Below are 24,486 nucleotides of genomic sequence, written 5' to 3'. Positions count from 1 at the left end.
ATCATCAAAAGAGACGATGACAAAGTACAAACCACAGAAATTCTGACTGTTGAAGATGAAGGCAAAGCGCCCGAAACAACAGTGACCGTCGAAGAAATCAAAGCCAGCGAAGAACCCAAAAAGATTCGCAGGAGGAAGCTCACGGAAGCCGTCGTCGAAGAACTGCCCGAAGTAACTGAGGTGACAGAAGTAATCACTGACGAAGGTAAACCTAAGAAACGAGTGAAGAAAACTAGAAAAATTATCAAAGAAGAAGACGGCATTCTGCAAACAACAGAGATAGTAACTATTCAGGATGACAAAGAGGTGCCTCAAACCACTGTCACAGTACAAGAGGCTGTTCTTCCAAAAGCTGTTGAACACACCATCACCGTTGAGGAAGTACCAGAAGTGGTGGAAGTTACTGAAGTTGTTGCAGAAGACGGCAAACCAAAGAAGCGAGTTAAAAAGGTGCGTAAGATAATCAAAAAGGATGATGACAAGGTGCAAACAACTGAAATTCTGACTGTTGAAGATGAAGGCAAGGCACCGGAAGTTACGGTGACCGTGGAGGAAATCGAAGAAGTCAAAAAGATTCGCAAGAAGAAACCCAAGGTTGCGGTTGTTGAAGAATTACCCGAAGTGACCGAGGTTACAGAGGTAATCAATGAAGAAGGTAAACCTAAAAAGCGAACGAAGAAGGTTAGGAAGATTGTCAAAGAAGAAGATGGCATATTGCAGACAACAGAAATAGTAACAATCCAAGATGAGAAAGAAGAACCTAAAACCACTGTCACAGTTCAAGAAGATGTTCGTCCAAAGACCGTTGAAGATGCCGTTATCGTTGAGGAAGTGCCGGAAGTGGTAGAGGTTATGGAGGTGATAGCTGAGGACGGAAAACCCAAGAAGCGGGTCAAGAAAGTGCGCAAAATTATCAAACGAGACGATGACAAGGTACAAACCACAGAAATTCTGACGGTTGAAGATGAAGGCAAAGCGCCCGAAACAACAGTGACCGTCGAAGAAATCAAAGCCAGCGAAGAACCCAAAAAGATTCGCAGGAAGAAGCTCTCGGAAGCAGTCGTCGAAGAACTGCCCGAAGTAACTGAGGTGACAGAAGTAATTACTGACGAAGGTAAACCTAAGAAACGAGTGAAGAAAACCAGAAAAATTATCAAGGAAGAGGACGGCATTCTGCAAACAACAGAGATAGTAACTATTCAAGATGACAAAGAGGTGCCTCAAACCACTGTCACAGTACAAGAGGCTGTTCTTCCAAAAGGTGTGGAAGACACCATCACCGTTGAAGAAGTGCCAGAAGTAGTGGAGATCGCGGAGGTGGTTGCTGAAGATGGTAAACCAAAGAAACGGGTTAAAAGGGTGCGCAAAATAATTAAAAAAGACGATGACAAAGTGCAGGTGACTGAAATTATAACGGTAGAGGATGAAGGGAAAGCACCTGAAACGTCGGTGATCGTCGAAGAGACTGAAACCAAAAAGATCCGCAAGAAAAAACCGAAAGAGGCCGTCGTTCAGGAATTACCCGAAACGACTGAAGTCACCGAGGTCATTTCCGATGAAGGCCGACCCAAGAAAAGGGTAAAGAAGACGCGCAAAATTGTCAAGGAGGAAGATGGGGTTGTACAAACTACAGAAATCGTTACGATTCAAGATGAAAAAGAAACTCCCAAAACCACTGTCACTGTGCAAGAAGTCGTTCTTCCAGAAACCGTCGAAGACGCCGTTGTCGTTGAGGAGATGCCAGAGGTCGTCGAAGTGACGGAAATCATTGCGGAAGATGGTAAACCGAAGAAGAGGGTTAAGAAGGTGCGAAAGATTATTAAGCAAGACGATGATAAGATGCAAACCACCGAGATCGTCACAGTGGAAGACGAGGGCAAGATGCCTGAAACAACGGTAGTAGTTGAGGAGACCAAAGTAACCGAGAAGAAGCGCAGGAGGAAACCGAAGGATGCGGTAGTTGAAGAGCTACCCGAAGTAATCGAGGTGACCGAAATAATTTCCGATGAAGGCAAGCCGAAGAAAAGGGTGAAAAAGACTAGGAAGATTGTCAAAGAAGAAGACGGTGTCTTGCAGACTACTGAGATTGTTACTATTCAAGACGAGAAGGAGCAGCCCAAAACGACCGTTACAGTGCAAGAAGTTGTTCTACCGAAAAGCGTTGAGGATGCCGTTACCGTCGAAGAAGTACCTGAAGTTGTTGAAGTTAGCGAGGTTGTAGCGGAAGACGGTAAACCCAAGAAGCGGGTCAAGAAGGTGCGGAAGATTATAAAGAGAGACGATGATAAGGTTGAAACTACGCAGATTGTGACCGTGGAGGATGAAGGAAAGGCGCCAGAAACGTCTGTTATTATTGAAGAAATCGAGTTGCCAGAGAAACCAAAGAAGAAGCGCAAGAAAGTTCCAAAAGAACCTGAAGAGGCTCCCAAGGAACTGATCATTCCATCTTTGGAAAGCATTAAAGACGAGCAAGGTGTTTTGGACGCCGTTAAGCTGGTGATCTTGCAAAAGATTGCTAAGTTGCCCGAAGTTCCCGAAGTTACTGAAGATACTAAGGTTAAGGATGTAGATGAGACCGCCCAACCGGTTGTTTTCCAAGCGGAAGAAGAAGAAGTCATCGATATCATCTCAGATGAAGGACTACCAAAGAAAGCTAAAAAGCGAGTGCGTCGAATTATAAAAGATAAAAAGGGGAAGCAACACGTAACCGAAATTACTACGATTGAAGAAGAAGAAAAGGCTCCAATCAGTGTGGTTGTTGAAAAAGAAGAAGAAATGACCGATGAAGTGAAGAAGATGATTGAAAGTGCGACAGAAATGGAATTGCCAGAAATCACAGAAACAACTGAGATGTTTGGACCAAACAAAGTTCCCTACGCTACTGCTACCAAAAAACGAACAATCGTACGAGCAAAAGACGGAGCAAAGACGATAATAGAAATTGTAACCACGTTAGACGACACTAAACCAATACAAACGTTAATAAAAGAAAGTGTTATTCCTATCAAACGAAAGAAAGTACCAAGAACGCCCAAGAAAGAGAAAACACAAAAAGAGAGCGAAGGTAAGCGTTATTTTAAATGCAAAAGAATAGTGGATAATGAAACTGGTAAGGAAAAAAGGTCAAGTAGGTTTGTTTGCAGTCGTATCATTGAAGCACGTAAGGTAAAAATATGTTTCTCATTACACCCTCCAGCACAACAACATTGCAAACAAAAACTATTACACATTACCAGTCTCACAACCCATTTACATAATTGAACCACACCGTCGTTGACAAACAATAATCCTTAACCTAATATAATTTCTGTGAAAATTTACAGCTGAAGAACAACCAGTGATTACAGAACTTCCTAGCGACGAAGAAACAATTACGGTAAGTGTAGACGATGAAGAAGCGACTACGCCAGATCGAAAGAAGAAAGTGAAACGCATAAGAAAAGTGAAGAAACCAACCGCGGAAGAGAAAGAAGAAATAACCGAAGAAGAAAAGCCAGTTGTTCCAAAACCCGAGAAGAAGACAAAACCGCTTCCCCAGAAGGTTGCCCTAATGGACGTTGAAATGAAGACAATGAAACCGCAAAAATTGGTGATAACGCAACAGGAAAACAAACCCATTAATCTTGCCGACATAAAGCTACGCAAACCGAAAGTTCCAGAAAAGAAAGACGCCAAACGTGTGAAGCTCCCGAAGTTCATGTTAAAGAGTCGCATCAACTTTATCAATTTCCCGCCAAATTCCGAAATCGAAAAGCGAGGAGTTGTTTCGGAATTGAAGCCGGTTATCAAAGACGCTGGCGTGCTATCTCGAAACCTGAAAGAAGCAGATGAAGTTCTGAAAACCAAAAAGAGGCGCCTAAAGGCGGGCAAGAAGGGCACCGATGAATTGGAGAAGGTCGACAGTCTTGAAGATGATTCGGAGAAACCCGAATTGGAGAAGGTGGATGAGTTGTTCAAATACCAAAGGAAGCCAAAGGAAGTAAAGGATGTTGCACCCGAGGAGGCCAAGAAACTTGTGATTGGAAAAGGTAAAGTGCCGGAAGGAGAGGAAGAGCCTGAGGTTGTCAAATTAAAGAAGATTCCTCAGAAACCGCAAGAAACTGTTGAGGCCACTGATAAAGTGCCTAAGAAAGACAAGGTGCCAGATAAAAAGAAGCCGGAAGTAACCGAGGGTGAGTCTCCTGAACTCTCTCCATTCGAGCCCTATGATATTGAACGGCCAGATCGCGATACTCTCGAATTAGAAAAGCCAGAGCTGGAGGAGGAGGAAAAACCAAAACCAAAAGAGGAAAAAGTACCAAAACTCAAGGAAAAGAAAAAGAAGCCTAAACCTGAAACCGAAGAATCCAAATTGATTAAGGGAGTACCCAAGCCCAAGGACGAGGAAGAAGAAGATGAGGTTAAATTCAGAATTCCCAAAAGAGATGCCCCCGAAGAAGAGATAGAGAAAGTCAAACTGAAACCATTTGTCAAAGAAGATGAGGGTGAAGATGAACAGGCCGCCCCTGATGTATCCCTAGTGATGCCCAAACCTATACCGACAACCGAACCGGAAGAATCAACCGAAGACCGTCAGCCCACAAAGGTTACCAAAATCAAAAAGATCAAAAAAGTTAAAAAGAAGGGAAAGGGTGACGATGAAGTAACAGCTAAGGAAGGCGAGGATGTGGTACTTCAAGAAGAAGGCGAAGATGAGGTACTGACAATTGAAGAAGTGACAGAAGTCCTTCCCACTGAGAAATCAGAGGAAGAGCCGGTTCCGTCACTTGAGAAAGAAGAAGAAGTACCAACTGAGCAACACGAATTAGCTCCAGAACCTGAAGAGATCCCAACTGACGAAAAGCAAACCAAGAAGGTTATTAAAGTTGTTAAAAAGAAGAAAGTGAAAAAAGAAGGCGTCGAAGAAGAAACGACTAAAGGTAAGCCCAAGCCCATACTCATGACACTAGAAACGGTAGAAGTTAAACCACAAAAACTTGTCATAATTGTACAAAAAGACGAACCAATAAAGTGGGAAGAAATTAAGTTGAAGAAACCAACGGTGCCAAAGAAGAAAGAGATCAAAAGCGTGAAGCTCCCCAAATTCCTACTCAAGAGCCGAATCACCCACATCGACTACCCACCCCAGCTACTCATCCCAATAATTAAGGAGTTAGCGCCGGCGATTCGCGATAGTGGAGTACTCTCCAGAAATATCGAAGAAGCGGAAGAGGTGGTGAAGAAGATTAAAAAACTCAAACTAAAAGTCAAGCATCTGGAGAAGCTTGACCAGGAAATGGAAGATTTGAAAAAAGATTTGGAGAAAGTTGACGAGAAGTTTAAATACGAGAAGAAACCGAAGAAAGAGGCGAAGCCAATCAAAATGCAAATAGAGAGGTGGGAAGTGAAACCGCAGAAAGTGGAGGTGGTGAGCGTGGCGGAACTACCGGCGAAAGTCGAAGAAGTCAAACTGAAAAAACCGAAAACGGTCAAAAAGACGGAAATCGATACTGTCAAATTGCCCAAGTTTTTGCTGAAGAGTCGCATTCAGTTTGTGAAATTCCCGCCCGAAACAGAATCTCAAAGAATGCCCGTGATAACAACTATAACGGTGATTAAAGACAACGGGGTTATATCTAGGAATGTCGAGGAAGCCGCGAAAATTAAAAAGAAAAGGATACCAAAGATCAAAGACAAGGATGAAAAAATGCCCGAACTCGAAAAACTAGATTTGGAAATGGAGGAGTTAAAGAAGAAAGAGCTAGAGAAAGTTGACGATCAATTCAAATACGAAAGGAAACCGAAAAAAGCCGTAGAGACGGAAGAGGAAGAAGTTAAGAAACTCAAAATAGGCAAAGGAAAGATTCCGACTACTGAAGAACAGCTGGAAACGGTAAAGCTAAAGGCAATACCGCAGAAAAAACCCGAAACTGTCGAAGACGAGAAGGTGGTAGCTAAAAAACCGAAACCCGAGGGAGTTGAGGTCAAGGAAACGTCTCCTGAGGCGAAACTAGAAATGCCACGATTTGAGCCCTATGATATAGAACGAGACGATCTCGAGTTAGAAGAGCTGGAAAAACCAGAGATAGAGCCCAAAGATAAAGAAGGCAAGGAAAAGGTCGTGAAGAAAATTCGAAAGGTTAAACCGAAGAAACCGGAACCAGAAACGGTGGAGATACCTTTGGAAAAAGGCAAACCAAAACCAAAAGAGGACGAAGAAGAAGTGACCATTAAACGCCGAATTCCCCAGAAGGATAAAGAAGACGAGGAGGAAGAGAAGGTAAAACTCAAACCGTTCGTAAAGGAAGCTAGTGATGAAGGTGAAAAACCGGATAAAACAGTTGAACTCGCCCCTATCAAACCAATTCCGTCGGGAGACCGCGAGGATGAATTGCCCAAAGATGAGGTGCCAGAAACGGAAAAACGGAAAAAGATTAGGAAGATCAAAATAAAGAAGAAAGGCGGAGACGAGGTTGAAGAAGTTAAGGACGAAGGTGAGGTTCCTACCATAGAATCTGAGGACGAAGTTCCCTCTTTAGAAGAAAAGCCTGAGGATGAATCAATACCCGAGGTAGAAGATAAAAAGTCAGAGTCACTAGAAGAAATTCCCATAAGCAAAGTGTCGAAGACTAAAAAAATCATAAAGAGGAAGAAAATCAAGGGGGTGGAAGATAAGGACCAGGAAGAAGTTCCCGAAGAAGAAATCGAAAAACCGGAAGAAAAGGAGGAAGTGAAGAAGAAGCCGAAACTTATGAAGCTTGAAGTGACAGAAGTTAAACCTCAGAAAGTAAAAGTGGTGGAAGCAAAGGATGTGCCCAATGAATTGGCCAAGATTACACTTAAAAAGCGAGTCATCCCTAAAGTCGAAAAGAAGGAAAAGCGAATGCCAAAAATGCTGCTAAAGAGTCGCATAACCTTCATCACCGTCCAAGAAATCAGATATCCCACAATTAAAGAATTAGAAACAATCAGAGATGCCGGAATCTTATCCAGGAACGTAGAAGAAGCTATCAAAATAGTCAAAATTAAAAAACGCAAGTTTAAACCGGTCGACAAGGAAATTACTGATCTGGAGAAACTCGACCAAGAGTTCGACGAACTGAAGAAAAAAGAACCGGAACAGGTAGATGGTGACCACAAGTATACAAGAAAACCGAAAAAGGTTCCCGAAGAATCCGAGGAGAAAAAGAGCCTCAAGATAGGAAAAGGAAAAATTCCGGAGGCAGTAGATGAAGTGGAGACTGTTACGTTGAAAAAGATACCACAAAAAGAGCCCGAAAAAGATGAAGATTCAGATAAGAAGGTAATTAAGGATGAGGTGGCGGAAGTAGAAAAGAAGAAAGTGCCGGAAGAGGATGTTGAAATGGAACCATTCAAGCCGTATGACATTGATAAAGAGGAAACGGAGAAAGAAAAGCCAGAAAAAGTTAAAATTAAGAAAAAGAAACCTAAAGCTCCTCTTCAAGTTGAGGATGAAGACAAGCCTGTTGATGAGGAGAAAGAAGTTGACAAACCAGGTTTGCCAGAAGTAGACGAAATTGAAGGCGAGGAAAATAAATTGAAGGTGGAAGTTGAAGAAGATAAACAGAAAGTTACAGAGGAGACGCCAGTTATCGAAACAGTTGAGGGAGAGAAAAAAGTTAAAAAAGTGAAGAAAATCGTTCGAAAGAAAGGGGATGATAAGGTGGAGACAATAGAAGGAGCTGAAACAATAGAAATAACTGAAGGCGACGAAGTGCGAGAAAAGTCAATTGATGAGATTATCGAAATTGAAGAAGTTGAAGCAGAAAAGACCACAAAGAAAGTGAAGAAAGTTAAGAAAGAAAAGCCTAAGATTGACGAAATTGAAGCAACTGAAGTTGTACAAACAGTAACTGAGGAAGAAAAACCTATCCCAGAGGAAGGAGAAAAGGAGACTCCTGTGATAGCTACAGAAGAAGTAGTAATTAAAAAGAAAATTAAAAAGAAACCTAAGGATAAAGCCAAAGATGAGTCCATTGAAATCATAGAGGAAGAAGAAATCGTTCAAGAAGAGGAAGAGAAACCACAGATCCAAAAAGAAGATCTAATCGAAACGACTGAAGAAATTACAATAAAAAAGAAAATTAAACGAAAACCTAAGGGCGTTCCAACAGCGGAGGAAGAAAAAGAGGTTCCTACAGCAGATGAAGATGAAATAAAACCAGAAGAAAAACTTGAGCCTAAAAAACTTGAGGCTAAAAAAGCAAAACCGGAACTGCAAACTATCGAAAGAAAAGAAATAAAACCGCAAAAAATGAAAATAGTTGAAGCAAAAGATGCTCCCGCTGAACTCGCATCTATTAAGTTAAAGAAAAGAACCACCCCTGAAAAGAAAGAAGTTAAAGAAAGCAAACTACCCAAGTTTATGTTAAAAAGCAGAATCAGACACGTGGACTTCCCACCTCTTTCGGAAATTCTTCGGGAACCAAAGATTACGATACTCCAAACGATTAGAGGAAATGGGGAATTATCTAGAAATGTTGAGGAGGCTATAAAGCTAATAAAGAAGAGAAGACCAAAAATAAAGGACGTCGACAAGGAAATTCAAGATTTAGAAAAATTGGATGTTGAATTAGAAGCGCTTAAGAAGGACAAACCGGAAGTGGTTGACGAAGACTACAAATATCAAAAACAACCAAAGGTAAAGCCCGAAGAAAAAGAGGAAGAGAAAAAGACGATTAAAATTGGAAAAGGAAAGATTCCAAAGGTCGACGAGGAAGGTGAAGTGGTTAAATTAAAGAAAATTCCCGAAAAACCACAAGAGACGGTTGAAGATGCTGAGAAGAAACCCGCCCCCAAAGAAATTGAGGAGGAGAAACCCAAACCTCAAAAGCCCGAAGAAGATGATCAATTTGGTAAATTTAAACCCTATGATATCGAAGCTCCGGATCGAGAGGTAGAAGAACCGGAACATGTGGACTTGGATTCTAAAGGTAAAGAACCCGTGCCTAAACGTAAGGCAAAGAGTAAGAAACCAAAAGCCCCGGTAGATGAGGTTCCGGTCAAGGACGAGCAGCCTGAAACAATAGAGGGAGAGGATAAAGTGGATACTGAAGAAAATGCCGAAGTCGTAACACCTGCGAAAGAAATCATACCAGAAGAAGGTAAACAGGAAGGTCCAGAAAAGGTGGAGGAGAAAGAAGAAGTGCCATCTGTCAAAGAAGTAGATCAAACCGTGGAGACTACAGCGGATGAGAAGAAACCTAAGAAAGTTAAAAAAATTGTCAAAAAAGTCAAAGGTAAAGAAGGTGAAACTGTGGAGCAAGTATCTCAGGAATCAGCCCCGGTATTAGAAGAAGTTGTGGAAAAGAAAGAGGAAGAGGTGGCACTGCCAACAGTAGATGATGAATCAAAACCAGAAGAAGTAGAGAAACCGAAAGCGAAGGTGCCCAAAAAGGTAAAGCCTAAAGCTGACAAAGGTATTTCAGATTCCGAACAAGCACCGTCAGAACCAATCCCTCTGGTTGAAGACCAACAGGTACAAGAAGAAGTAAAAGCCGCTGCTATACCAGGTAAGGGTCTAGTAGATGAGGTACCACTAATTATTTCTGACGAAGAAACAATAACAGAAACCACTGAACAATTACATTCAGAAACAGACCAAAAACCTACACAAGAAATACTCAAAACCAAAAAAATAATAAAGAGAGTCTCTAAAAAGAAGGTTCCAAAGCCCGAAGATGTTCCGCAAGTTGAAGATTCCGTTGAAGACCAGCCCAAGGTAGAAGATGAAGAAGCTCCAGCTGAGATCATTAGCGAAGAGACAACTGTGGAGGTTATCAAGAAAAAGAAAAAGATTAAGGTGCCTAAAGAGAAAGACGAATCAGAGGTTCCAAAGCCAGTGGAAGATGAAATTGTTTCTGAAGAGGTTACAATTGAGGAAGATAAAGAAGAACCTGAAAAACGTCTGAAGAAGAAACGTATAGTAAAAATAAAAAAGAAGGGAGAGTTGCCGCAGGATGAAATAGTAGAAGAGATCACCGAAATTGAAGAAGTAAGCGTCGAGAAACCTGTTAAGGTGCTGCCTCCAAAAATGAAAATTGAAAGAAAAACGCTTAAACCTGAAAAGTTGGAATTTGTGGAAGGCAAAGATCTTCCTGCTATGCTTCAAGCTAAGCAGCTAAAGAAACGGCCAATACCGGAAAAGAAACCCGTGAAGGGTGTCAAATTACCCAAATTTTTGTTGAAGAGTCCTATTAGGTTTGTCCAATTCCCATCACAACCCGAAATTTACAAGGTTCCGGTAATTTCCCAACTGAAAACAGTGAAGGATAACGGGGTTTTGTCCCGGAATGTGGAGGAAGCGATAAAGGTCATCAAGTTGAAGAAACCGAAAGTGAAAGACATACACAAGGAATTGCAAGAACTCGAGAAATTGGATACGGAGTTTGAGGAACTGAAGAAAGATCAACCTGAAAAAGTTGATGACGAATACCGATATGAAAGAAAACCCAGAATACCATCAGAAAAGTCGGAAGAAGAACCGAAAACTATCAAGCTTGGCAAAGGGAAGGTACCTCAACCTGATGAAGAAATTGAAACCGTTAAGCTTAAGAAGGTTCCACGTGAACAGCCGACTGCTGAGGACGCGTCCGAGAAAAAGCCAAAAGAGGAAGCTGTTAAGGAATCGGTTAAACCTGAGAAGAAAGTAGAAGACGTTCCCGAAATGGCGCCGTTTGAACCTTTTGATATTGAGAGAGAAGAAACCCCATTGGAAAAACCGGAAACAGAAGAAGTAGATAAATCAAAACCCAAAACTAAAGTAATTAAAAAGGTTAAGCGTGGAGGTAAGATAGAAACACCCGACGTTGAAGAAACACCATTAGAACCTCTTCCTACAGTGGAAGATGAGGCAGCACCGGAAGCAGTCGAAGCAGCTACTACGCCTGAACAAGCTGTAGAGGAAGCAATGGAACCCATTGTTATTAGTGACGAGGCCAAACCTGAAGAACCCAAAAAAGAAGAAGAACTCGAAGAAGAAATAATTAAAACTAAAAAGGTAACAAAGAAAGTGACTAAAAAGAAGGTTCCCAAACCTGATGATGTGCCACAAGTTGAAGATTCCGTTACTCCAATCGAAGAAGTACAAGAAGAAATGCCTAAAAAGGACGAGGTTACTCCAGAACAGCCAATACTCGAGCAAGAAACAGAAACTCCAGCCGAAATCGCCGTAGAAGATAAACCAACAGAGCCAACAACAGAAATTATCAAAAAGAAAAAGAAAATTAAGATTCCTAAAGCTAAGGATGAAACTCCGATCGAGGAAACTACAGAGGTCTTGCCCGTTGAAGAAGAAAGTATTACGGTAGATGAAGTTAAAGAAGAAGTGAAGGAAGAGAAGGAAGAACACGAGCCGGAAAAGCACCTTAAGAAGAAACGCATAGTCAAAATTAAAAAGAAAGGAGAGTTACCAAAAGAAGAAGTAGAAGAAATAATCGAGACTGTAGATGTAGAAGAAAAAATCGAGAAACCCGTTAAAGTTCTGCCTCCAAAAATGAAGATTGAAAGAAAAACACTCAAACCGGAAAAGGTAGAATTCGTGGAAGGGAAAGATCTTCCGGCCGTGCTACAAGCGAAGCAGCTAAAGAAACGACCAATACCCGAAAAGAAACCCGCCAAGGGTGTCAAGTTGCCCAAATTCTTGCTAAAGAGTCCAATTAGGTTTGTCCAATTCCCATCTCAGCCAGAAATATACAAACTTCCAGTGATTTCGCAAATGAAAACCATCAAGGATAACGGAGTGTTGTCCAGGAATGTCGAAGAAGCGGCGAAAGTGATCAAAATGAAGAAACGGAAAATTAAAGATATACATAAAGAGTTGACAGATCTGGAGAAGTTAGATACAGAGTTCGAGGAACTGAAAAAGGAGCAACCGGAAAAGGTTGACGACGAATACAGATATGAAAAGAAACCTAGAAAACCATCGGAGAAAACTGAGGACGAAGCGAAAACTATAAAGATTGGCAAAGGTAAAGTGCCGCAGGCTGATGAAGAACTAGAAACCGTACAACTGAAGAAGACCCCGAGAGAACAGCCGACTGTAGAAGACAGTGCTGAAAAGAAACCAAAAGAAGAAAAGGTGAAAGAACAAGTAATGCCTGCCGAAAAAGAAGAAGAAGTTCCGGCGCTTGCTCCTTTCGAACCGTTTGATATTCCGCGAGACGAAACCGAGTTGGAAAAACCAGAAACTGAAGTGATAGATAAACCGAAGCCCAAAACTAAAGTAACAAAGAAAGTGAAACCTGTCGCCGAGAAGGACGCAGCGGAAGCCGAAACTTCGCCATTGGAACCTCTTCCCACCGTAGAAGATCAGCAAATACCGGAACAGGTCGAAGAATCTAAGCCACCTGAAAAGGACATGCCGGATGTAGTAGAAATAACTGTGGTTGAACAAGAAGAAAAACCTGCCGATGTACAGAAGGAAGAAAAGCCCGAAGAGGAGACTATTATAACTAAAAAGGTAACAAAGAAGATCATCAAAAAGAAAATTCCTAAACCTGAAGACGCTCCCAAAGTCGAGGAGATACAGGAGGTGCCCCAAGTCGAAGAGGTACAGGAGGAGTTGCCCAAAGTAGAGGAAGAGGTTATTCCCGAAGAGAAAGAGATTCCTGAAGACAAACCTGTAGAACCTACACCGGAAGTTTCTAAAAAGAAGAAAAAGGTTGTAAAACCGAAAGTCAAAGAAGAAGCTTTGGAGGATTCCAAACCAGAAGTAGTGCCATTAGAAACAGACGTTGCTCCTGAAGTAGAGGTAAAGGAAGAAATTATAGAAGACAAAGAAGAACCAGAAAAACATCTCAAGAAGAAGCGCATTGTAAAAATAAGAAAGAAGGGAGAAGTGCCACAAGAAGAAGTTGTAGAAGAGATAACTGAGGTTGAAGAAGTAGTCAAGAAACCTAAGAAAGTGCTTCCTCCGAAAATGAAGATTGAAAGAATAACGCTTCAGCCGGAAAAAGTAGAATTTGTAGAAGGAAAAGATCTTCCAGCCGCATTGAAAGCTAGAGAGATAAAGAAGCGGCCCATACCAGAAAAGAAACCGGCAAAGAGTGTCAAACTGCCCAAATTTTTGTTGAAGAGTCCCATTAGGTTTGTCCAATTTCCATCGCAACCCGAAATTTATAAGGTTCCGGTAATTTCCCAACTGAAAACGGTAAAGGATAACGGAGTCCTCTCCAGGAATGTCGAGGAAGCGGAGAAAGTCATCAAAAAGAAAAAACCAAAAGTGAAGGATATACACAGGGAGTTGCAGGAGCTGGAGAAATTAGACACGGAGTTTCACGAATTGAAGAAAGATCAACCGGAAAAGGTCGACGACGAATATCGTTACGAAAAGAAACCCAAAAAGGCGACGGAAAAACCTGAAGAGGAAAAGAAGGATATCAAGATCGGTAAAGGTAAAGTGCCGCAAGTTGATGAAGAAGTTGAAAATGTCAAATTGAAGAAAACGCCCAAGGAGCAGCCTACTGCCGAAGACAGTTCGGAGAAAAAGCCAAAGGAAGAAACCGTGGTTGAACCAGTTAAACCTCATAAAGTGGAAGAGGAAGAACCAAAGTTGGCGCCATTCGAACCTTATGATATTCCACGCGACGAAGCGGAGTTAGAGAAACCGGAATTAGAAACCATAGATAAATCAAAACCTAAAACCAAGGTGACGAAGAAAGTAAAGACTCCCAGTGAACAAGATGTAACCGACGCAAAAGAGGTACCTTTAGAACCTTTGCCTGTTGTAGAAGATCAAAAAGTGCCGGAAGAAATCATAGAAGATCAGAAAGTACCGGAAGAAATCAAAGCACCCACAGTACCTGAAAAGGAAGAGGAAGATATTCCGAAAACGATTGTGGTTGAGGAAGAAGCTAAGCCTGATGATCTCGAAGCAGAGAAAAAACCAGAAGCAGAAATTGTTAAAACCAAAAAGGTAATAAAGAGAGTCACTAAAAAGAAAATACCGAAACCCGAGGAACAACCCAGCGTAGAAGATTCATCTGTGCCAATTGAAGACGCCAAAATCCCCGAAAGTGAAGTGCCTCAACCTGTGGAAGAGGTTCCAATTGAAACTGTTTCCGAACAAAAGGAAGAAATAATCGAACAGCCTCAGGAAGAAGTCGTTACTAAGCCGAAGAAGAAAAAGAAAGAGGAAAAGCCTGTCGATAAGGCTGAGCAGGTACCTGAACAGAAAACAGAGGAGGAAAAACCTGCCGAAATGGTAGAAGAAGAAGCTAAGCCCGAGCCTAAACCGGAAAGTACCGAAGAACCAGAAAAGCCCACCGTTGCGGAAATCGAAAAGAAAACCGAAGAAGTAACTGAAACACCAGAAGCCGTTCCAGATAAAGTCGTCAAACCAAAGAAAAAAGAGATTTCTGCAAAGAAAGATGAAAAGCCTAAGAAACCTAAGAAAGTAATGCTGAAGAGCAGGATGACTTTGATCAACTTCCCACCAGCGCCCGAAATTGAAAAGATTCCTAAAGTTTCGGAGCTGAAAACTAGCAGAGGTAAAGGCGAACTATCCAGAAATATACAAGACGCCGAGAAAATATTAAAAACAAAACCGAGAAAACTGAAGGATAAAGACGAACCCAAAGAAATTCTGGAGCAACTTGATAAGGAGTTTGAGGAAGTGAAAAAACCGGAATTGGAAAAAGTGGATGACCAATACAAGAAAAGGAAACCAAAAGAGGAACTTAAGGAGAAAAAGGCGCTAAGTGTTGAAACGGTTGAAAGTGAAGATACACTACAACTAAAAGAAGAAATTCCGGCAGTTGATAAGCCCAAGATTGTGGAAGAAGTTGATAAACCGACAGCAGTGGCAGAACCAATGCCGCAAGTTGAGGAACCTAAAGTTGTGGAAGAAGAAAAAGTTATAAAACCAGAGACCCCGCTGCCTGCGGAGACGGTGGTGAAAGAAGTTGAAGAACCGAAAGAGATCGCTGACAAATCCTTGCCCGAAGTCTCTATTGAAGACAAAAAAGAGGTCATAGAACAGGAGCCACTGCCAGAGGTTAAATCAGAGGAGGAAGTTAAACCGGAAGATTTAAAACCTGAAGCAGAAGTACCGGTAGTTGATAAGGTTGAGGATAAAAAAGATAAAAAGGTCAAAAAGGTGCGGATTAAAAAACCGGAGGCGGTCATAGTGGATGAAACGGTTGAGAAGGTGGAAGAAGTAATCAAAGAAGTTGAGCCTGTACCAGAAGAAAAACCGAAACCGAAGGAGGAAGTAACAGTAACTGAAGAAGAAAAACCAGCACCGATAGAAAAAGAGAAACCAACTGAACCAATACGAGAGAGACCGAAAGCTTCCCCTATAACAGTTGAGCGAGTGGAATTAAAACCATGTCTTCTACAAATAACTGATGTTACACCAAAACCATTGAGCGCTACAATCAAAGAAGTAAAGGCAAAGGTCACGAAGAAGAGGGTGTCGTTTGGTAAATTACCGAAATTCTCGCTAAAATCTAGGATGACGATTGTCGAATTTCCACCAAAACCGGAAATGGAAAAAGTCGCAACAATAAAAGAGATACAACCAGCCATAAAGGATAATGCGGTACTTTCTCGCACTATTAAAGAAGCAGAAAAAGTGATTAAAAAACGACCAAAGAAACCTGAATTGGATAAACTCGAACAGCTTGACAAGGAGATGGAGGAACTGAAGAAAAAGGAACGTGAGACGGTTGACGACGCATTTAAAGAAGTTAAACCAAAACTTGTAAAGGAAAAACCGGTGAAGATGAAGATCGAACGGTGGGAAGTCAAGCTCGAGAAACCCAAAATTGAAGTGATCACCGAAACTCCAATTAATCTTGGTGATATTAAGTTGAAGAAGAAGGAAGCTCCCAAGAAAGACGATGTTAAAAGTGTCACACTGCCCAAATTCCAACTGGCCAGTCGAATCGAATACATCACCTTCCCACCACTGTCTGAAATACTCAAGCAACCCAAGATCGACCAACTGGAGCCGGTCAGGGGTAACGGAGAGTTGTCTCGTAATATTAAAGAGGCTGAGAAGATTAAGAAGAAGAAGATACCGAAGATAAAGGAGGTCGAGGATGATCTGAAGAAGTTAGAGGAACTGGATCGAGAAATGGAGGAACTCAAAAAGAGAGAAAAAGAGAAGGTTGATGACCAATTTAAATACGAGCGTAAACCCAAAGAAAAACCGAAGGAAGAAGAGGATGAAACGCAAAGCCTAAAGATAGGAAAAGGTAAAAGGCCAGAAGACGCGGAATCTGAACCAGAGGAGATCAAACTGAAGAAGGTTCCGGAAAAGATTCCTGAAGTGGTGGACGAGAAGAAAGATGTTACTCCGAAGAAAGACATAGACGATAAACCCAAAGATGTAAAGGTTGAGGAAAAGGAAACGCCCGATATAGCTCCCATTGAGCCGTACGAAGTAGAGCGCCAGGTTCCACAGGAGCTAGACGAGGGTATCTCTGATGAGAGAAAGGAAGATGAGGAAGTACCCGTTGAACAAGTAATCAAAAGACCAAAGCCGAAAAAGGAAGTTCCCGACGAAGATAAGGAGGAAGTTACCATTATACCCGGTAAACCAAAAGACACAGTCGAACCGGAACCTACAGAAACAAAGTTTAAGGTTCCCGATAAGAAAGAGGACACCAAAAAGGATTTAGAAGAAAAGCCTAAGGATGTCGCGACCGTTGAAGCGGAGGCGGAAAAGAAAGACAAGGTTGAAGACAAGCCCGAGATACCCAAAGAAGAAGATCAAAGTGAAACGGAAATTAAAACAATTACCCGTAAATCGGCGAAAAAGGTCAAGAAGCGGCCCAGCACTGAGAGTGTCGAGGATGAGGCTAAGCCGCAGCCGGAAGCTGATGAACCCGGTAAAGAGGCGCCCGAGGTCTTTACCATCAAAAGAAAAGAAAAGAAGAAAGAAGTCGAAGAAGAAGAGCCGGCGACTGTGGTATTAACAAAACCTGAGGTGCCTGTATTACGCGAAGAAGAAGAGGCGGTTGCAGAGTCGATTGTGATCAAGAAACCAAAGGTCAAAAAGGTCGAAGAAAGCGTTCCAGTCGAGTTGAAGGTTACCATAACTGAAGAGCCAGAAGAAATCACAGTACACGATGAAACTGAATCACATAAACCCACATCTGAAATAACAATTACACCAATACAAAAGCCAGATGAGGGTAAGTATCTCACTACAGTATTCGCTAATAGCCTACACAATCAACATCAACGCTACGCAAATTCTTTTTGTAATTCCCAAGTTCTAATTACTGACTGTCTAATAGGGGTACCTCAGCCTGAAGAAGCAGACGCTGCCGAGGTGACAATCAAGCCTAAACGCAAACCGAAACCGGTGACGGTCGAAGAGGAAGAAGTCCCGAAACCGGCCGAAGTGGAGGCTACCGAACCGGCAGCCGAAGTTACAATCAAGCCAAAACCGAAACCAAAACCCGATGAAGGTGCCGATGAGGTATCGATAAAGAAAGTGGTAGTTATCGAACCGGAAGCGGTTGATGAAAAACCTGAGACTATCGAAGCGGTTGAGAAACCAAAAGACAAAGAAGCTGAGGTGACACGTATCGAAGAACCAGAAGAAATCACAGTACACGATGAAACTGAGACACATAAACCCACATCCGAAATACCAATTACACCAATACAAAAACCAGACGAAGGTAAGTGTCTGACTACAGTATTCGCTAATGGCCTACACAATCAGCATCAACGCTACGCAAATTCGTTTCGTAATTCCCAAATTCTAATTCATAACTGTGTCATAGGGGTGCCTCAACCTGAAGAAGCAGATGCCGCCGAGGTGACAATCAAACCTAAACCAAAACCGAAACCCGTAACCGTGGAAGAGGAAGACGTCGCGAAACCGGCCGAAGTGGAGGCTACCGAACCGGAGGCCGAAGTGACAATCAAGCCTAAACCGAAACCAAAGCCCGATGAAGGTGCCGATGAAGTATCGATAAAGAAAGTGGTAGTTATCGAACCTAAAGAAGCGGATGAAAAACCTGAGGTTATTGAAGCGGTTGAGAAACCAAAAGATAAAGAAGCTGAGGTGAAAAAGATTGAACCGGAAGAAATCACAGTACATGATGAAAGTGAATCACCTAAACCCACAACCGAAGTAACAATTACACCAATACAAAAACCAGATGAAGGTAAGTGTCTTAGTTGAGTTCAATCAATTTCAATTTTTACAAAATTCTCATTCGCAATGTTGTCATAGGGCCTAAAGAAATAGAGGCAACCGAACCGGTTCCAGAGGTAGCAGTAAAACCTAAGACCAAACCGAAACCTGAAGTTGAAGAAGAACAAGTGCCCAAACCAGACGAGGTGGAGGCTGCCGAGCCGGCTGCTGTAGTTACTATTAAACCCAAACGCAAACCACAGCCAGACGAGGGTGCCGACGAAGTAACGATTAAAAAGATTGAAGTTGTAAAACCTGAAGAAGAAAGCGTGGAGACTGTCGCTGAGGTAACAGTTAAACCCAAACACAAACCGAAGCCGGATGAAGATGCCAAAGAGGTGACAGTTGAGAAGGTCGAGGTTATTAAACCAGAGGAAGAGGTAGTGGAACCCGCTGCTGAAGTTACGGTTAAACCTGAGCCCAAGCCGAAACCAGATGAAGCCGATGATGAGGTAACCGTTAAAAAGATTGAAATTGTAAAACCAGAAGAAGTAGAGGAAGCAGAGCCAGTACCTGAGGTTGTAGTCAAACCTAAACGCGAATCAGAACCAGAGAAGGGAGCCGAGGAAGTCGTAAAACCGAAAGAAGTTGAGGGTGCGGAACCGGTTGCTGAAGTGACAATTAAACCGAAACGCAAACCGGAGCCAGATGAAGGTGCCGATGAAGTCACAATTAAAAAGGTCGAGATCGTAAAACCTGAAGAAGAAAGTGCCGAACCCGTTGCCGAGGTTACGCTTAAACCAAAACGCAAACCAGAACCAGACGAAGGTGCTGATGAGGTAACGATCAAAAAGATTGAAATTATAAAACCTGAAGAAGTAGAAGGGGCAGAGCCAGTTGCTGATGTGACAATTAAACCTAAACGTAAACCGGAGCCAGATGAAGGCGCTGACGAGGTCACAATTAAAAAGGTAGAGATCATAAAACCGGAAGAAGAAACCGCGGAGCCCACCGCCGAGGTCACGCTTAAACCTAAACGCAAACCAGAACCAGACGAAGGTGCTGATGAGGTAACGATCAAAAAGATTGAAATTATAAAACCTGAAGAAGTAGAAGGGGCAGAGCCAGTTGCTGATGTGACAATTAAACCTAAACGTAAACCGGAGCCAGATGAAGGCGCTGACGAGGTCACAATTAAAAAGGTAGAGATCATAAAACCGGAAGAAGAAACCGCGGAGCCCACCGCCGAGGTCACGCTTAAACCTAAACGCAAACCAGAACCAGACGAAGGTGCTGATGAGGTAACGATCAAAAAGATTGAAATTATAAAACCTGAAGAAGTAGAAGGGGCCGAGCCAGTTGCTGATGTGACAATTAAACCTAAACGTAAACCGGAGCCAGATGAAGGCGCTGACGAGGTCACAATTAAAAAGGTCGAGATCATAAAACCGGAAGAAGAAACCGCGGAGCCCACCGCCGAGGTCACGCTTAAACCTAAACGCAAACCAGAACCAGACGAAGGTGCTGATGAGGTAACCATTAAGAAGATTGAGATTATCAAACCGGTCGAGGAAGAGACTACCGAACCAACTGCAGAAGTCACCCTTAAACCGAAACCTAAACCCACGCCCGACGAAGGAGCTGATGAGGTGACAATAAAGAAAATCGAAGTAATAAAGCCGGATGAAGTAGAAGGCGCTGAGCCAGCTGCCGAAGTCACCATTAAACCTAAACGAAAAACTAAGCCTAAGGTCGAGGAAACAGCCGACGAAATAACCATTAAAAAAATAGAAGTCATTCAACCAGACGAGGAGAAAGGCGAAGAACCTACAGCTGAAGTAACACTCAAACCTAAACCAAAGCCAAAGCCAGATGAAGGTGCCGATGAAATTACAATTAAAAAGATTGAAGTTGTTAAGCCCGAGGACGTGGAGGCGGAAGAGCCCGCGGCTGAAATTACACTTAAGCCAAAGGAGAAACCCAAACCTGATGACGGCGAAGACGAGACCACCATTAAAAAAGTTAAAGTGGTCAAACCTGAAGATGCAGAACAAGAAGCGACTGTTAAAAAGAAGCCATCCTCCCGTAAAGGTTCCCTAGAACAACATTCTGAAGAACTTACAGTTAAACGGTTGAAGCCTGTACGCAGATCTTCAAAGGCCGAAGAAGAAGAAGTCAAAACGGTAACGTTCAGACCAAAGGTGACAAAGAGCAAAGAGGATGTGGAGCAAGAATTTAAAATGCAATTAGATTCTTACGCGGAAGAAGAAATTTCAATGTCGAGTAAGATCAGATTGAAACGCCGCCCGACCTACGGAGAGGAAATGGCCGAAGACACGGTGAAGGTTATTCGCGAAATTGAAGATGAAGGCCCGACCATAGAAGAGATTATTGATGAGGGTAGCGATGCCGAGGAGCTTCCTTACGATGGTGAAGAAGAAGAGAGCTACCACATTGCGTTGCGTAAGAAGAAGCCAAAACGAAAACCTTACAAAGTGCGAAAGGAAACTGAAGAAGAGGTTAAACTGGAGATTAAGAAACCGAAGCAGCCCGAGGAGGAATATTCGGAAGGGTCTCTTTCTGTGTCACTCAAACCGAAGAGGAAGGTTTCAGTTCAAACATTCGATGAAGGTTATTATTGAAGCTTACTGAATCGCTTGACTCCCTTTCTTTGTAAGAGTGTTTGTAACCGATTTTTTTACAGAAGCAGCGGCATTGCGCATAGTTCGAGAGCATGAGATCACCGAAGAAGAGCAACCTGAAGAAGAAGAGGAAGACCACGAGATATTCTTCTCCATTTCTTACTATACAGCCGAAACCGATCAAGCCACCGATTTAGTTGAAGGGGAACGGTTGTACGTCTTGGAAACTGATAATCCCGATTGGTGGTTGGTCAAAAAGAGCCTGACAAAGGAAAAGGGTTGGGTTCCTTCAAACTATCTCATGAATGAGCACGACTATGCCATCTACCTGCAGAAAAAGCTCAACGAAAAAATTGATAAACTGCCTACCTTTGAGAGTAAGTTTCACATTCTGTGTCTATCCATTGACAATTGTACTTTTAGAACCCGCATCCACCGAGACCACGTTTGCTCCACGATTCGTCGAGAAACTACGTCCCCAGCACGCGCAAGATGGCTACACCGTTCAATTCCAGTGTAAAGTGATAGGAGCGCCCAGACCTCAAATAACTTGGTTTAGACAAACGGGAATTATTAAACCGTCGCAAGATTACGAAATGTTCTACGATGAAGATAACGTAGCTACTCTAATTATCAAGGAGGTGTTCCCGGAAGACGCGGGCACTTTCACGTGCGTGGCTAAGAACTCGGCCGGATTCGCTTCCAGCACGACAGAGTTGATTGTCGAACTGCCCCTTTCCGATCACGGCTCCGACACAACTGGGCTATCACGAAAGAGTCTGTCGCGAGAGTCTTCGCTGGCGGACATCTTGGAGGGCATTGTTCCAATATTTGCAAAGAAACCGAGTGCCATATACGTAGATGAGGGTACCGATGTGACGTTGGAGTGCAAATTGGTTGCGGTACCGGAGCCTACAGTGACTTGGTCGTGTAGAAAGAAGCATCTGACCACGAAGGACAACGTTACCATTACCACCGAGTCCGATACGCACACCTACACTACAACGCTCAAAATTACGAAGATCAAGAAGACGCAGGAAGGTCTGTTTGAAATTAAAGCGAGAAATCGCGAAGGGAAGGCCTCTGTGACGGTTATGGTGATTGTTCGAACTCTAGAAGATGAGGCGCCCCAAATTTTGGAGAACCTCAAGAGTGTAACGGTTCAAAGTGGAGAGAGCGTAACCTTGAGCACTCACATAGTAGGTACTCCGACGCCGAAGGTAACCTGGTACAAAGACGGTAAGCCAATCTCGTCCAACAAAATTGTTGAGAAGAATGGCGTCTATTCGCTTACCATATCTAAGACCACCACCAAGGATATGGGAAGGTATACGGTTAAGGCAACCAACAAATTAGGGTCTGTGGAAACTGCGGCTGAACTAACTGTGGAAGGTAAATCAGGAAGCGAACTTAATCTGCTGATCTGCTAACCATCAACCAACGCTTGTTACGCCAATGTATTACAATAAAAATATCCTCGCTTTGCTTTTCTTTGATTTTACAACCCTAAGCTTGCGCACAAAGAAGCTTTGCTAAATTGTCTAATATTCCAGAATTCCTGACCGATAAACCAGAACCGCCAATGTTCACGGAACGATTCCAAGGTGTAACCGTGACGGAAAAATCGACCATCCGACTGTTTGCCAGAGTCATAGGAAACCCGGTTCCGGAGGTCGCGTGGTTGAAGAACAACGAGCCGCTAAAACCCAACTCGAGAACGAAGTTGTCGTATGATGGCGAAAATATCGAACTGACAATCACCGACGCCAACCCCGACGTGGATTCCGGCGACTACAAGTGCATCGCGAGCAACCCCGTTGGCAAGGCGTCGCATGGCGCCATGGTCATTGTCGACGTTGAAACCGTAAAGTTCACCAAGAAGCTCAAGAAGACCATGGAAATCTTCGAGCGTGACACCTTGCTCCTCGAATGCGAGACCTCGCATATCATTTCGACGAAATGGTACCACAACAACAAGGAGATTACCGGTATGGACCACCACGTTGTCATGGAGGAGGGCCGCACTCACAAACTGACGGTGAAGACCTCAACGCTTAGTGACGCCGGTAGCTATAAGTGCACGGTCAAAAATCAAAAGACCGAGACGAGCGTGACCGTGATTCCGAAGAAACCCGAGTTTGTAAGGAAGTTGCAGGATTGCGAGGTGAAAGAGAAGGAGAGCGCGATTTTAGAGGTCGAGGTGAGCTCGGATACTGCAGATGTGGTTTGGAAGAAAGATGGCAAGCCAATCACCGAGTCCGATGGTAAATATATAATCGAAAAAGACGGCGGGGTGCGCCGACTTGTCGCCCACGACATCACCATACACGACGAAGGCGAGTACTCTTGCTCGTTGCCCGATGACGAGTGCGCCGCAGAGCTGACAGTGGTGGAATTGCCACCGGAAATTATCACCAAAATGGTCGACCAAACGGTTACCGAGGGAGAGAAGGCGACGTTCGAAATTGAGCTTACCAAAGGCGATGCCTTGGTGCGATGGTTTAAGGATGGGGAGGAATTGCAGTTCTCCGAGCATGTGCAGTTGTCAATCGATGGTAAAAGGCAGAAGTTGAAGATATACAGCACGGAGCTGAAGGATAAAGGCGTTTACTCCTGCCAGGTAAGATGAGATTTTCATTCAATTAACAATTAACTTCTGCTCGTCAGGTCGGAACTCAAAAGTCATCGGCGAAGTTAACGGTTAAGAAACTACCGGCCCGTTTCGTCAGAGAATTGCCGGAAATAACACTAACCAAGCTGGCCGTTGACGTAACACTCACCGTCGAGCTGAACAAGCCCGATCTTGAGGTGGAATGGCTTCGCCGAGGTAGAATCATCGAGGAATCGACCAAGTACACCATTATATCCGAGAAGCATGTGAAGAAGATGATTATACGAAACGTCAAAACTGAAGATGAAGTGGAATATTCGTGCAGAGTGGAAGACGTGAGCACCACGACAAAATTGAAGATTGAGATTATAGAGACGTTACCGAAGCTGTTCGTAGACGACACCAATAAGGTTTACAAGGTTAGAAAAGGAGAAAATGTCACCTTTAACGTGAAATACACTGGTACGCCGACACCGGCTGACGAATGGAGCGTCAACTACACCTTAATACAACCGTCGAGGCGCCACCAACCAGCCATAACCGAAGAAAACGTCAGTCTAACCATACGAAGAGTCGAATTTGAAGACATCGGAAATTACACCATCAAGCTAAAGAATAACTGCGGCGAAGCTTCGGCCGAGCTAACACTTATCGTCATGGGTAAAACGTTGAAAATTACTCTTCGGGTTTTTAATTGCGCCCTTTTTCAGATCTACCCTATCGACCTTTCAAACCCGAATTGGTGGACGTCACTGATAACTCCATCACCTTACATTGGAAAGCGCCGGAATTTGACGGCAATACGCCTATCATCAACTACATCATTGAGTACCGGCTTAAAGACACCACAAGGTAAGCCACACTATGTAACGGCTTAGTTGCATTTACAAGGGTCGAGGACCTCACTTGCATAAAATAAAATTGAACCTCTACGGCACTGGCGCATTAATAAAAATGCTTTTTATTATTCATTTGCCTATTATATGCTAATTATATCTGTCATATGAGATATATAAAGCAGTCTATGACGCCCGAGGGCATAATGGATTGTCATTTCATTATGCCCTCAAACGGCCTGTTATATTATGTAATAAAAAAGCTACTTGATTGGTATGAAGCACTTTACTGTTGGGCAA

The 24,486-nt window shown here is 43.1% G+C and overlaps 1 protein-coding gene across 5 annotated transcripts in view; it reads left to right on the top strand.

Moving 5' to 3' along the window:
* The window catches only part of LOC116173610 (titin-like), an 80,759-nt gene that overhangs the window by 45,981 nt on the left and 10,292 nt on the right, over positions 1-24,486 (top strand). For 3 of the 5 annotated variants that reach the window (XM_031491227.1, XM_031491228.1, XM_031491226.1), the window contains exons 11-19: positions 3,324-17,141; positions 17,247-17,636; positions 17,742-18,128; positions 18,197-20,728; positions 20,802-21,116; positions 21,163-22,131; positions 22,293-23,359; positions 23,407-24,010; positions 24,061-24,202. In XM_031491227.1, the coding sequence (XP_031347087.1) occupies positions 3,324-17,141; positions 17,247-17,636; positions 17,742-18,128; positions 18,197-20,728; positions 20,802-21,116; positions 21,163-22,131; positions 22,293-23,359; positions 23,407-24,010; positions 24,061-24,202 (20,224 nt within the window). The remainder of the gene's footprint in view (positions 1-3,323; positions 17,142-17,246; positions 17,637-17,741; positions 18,129-18,196; positions 20,729-20,801; positions 21,117-21,162; positions 22,132-22,292; positions 23,360-23,406; positions 24,011-24,060; positions 24,203-24,486) is intronic. The other 2 variants (XM_031491229.1, XM_031491230.1) reach the window with 2 other exon arrangements.

This window comes from Photinus pyralis, unplaced genomic scaffold, assembly GCF_008802855.1.
Source record: "Photinus pyralis isolate 1611_PpyrPB1 unplaced genomic scaffold, Ppyr1.3 Ppyr1.4_LG6, whole genome shotgun sequence".
Lineage (NCBI taxonomy): Eukaryota > Metazoa > Arthropoda > Insecta > Coleoptera > Lampyridae > Photinus > Photinus pyralis.
The sequence above is the reverse complement of the archived record's forward strand: the minus strand, read 5'-3'. Positions and strand labels throughout refer to the sequence as shown.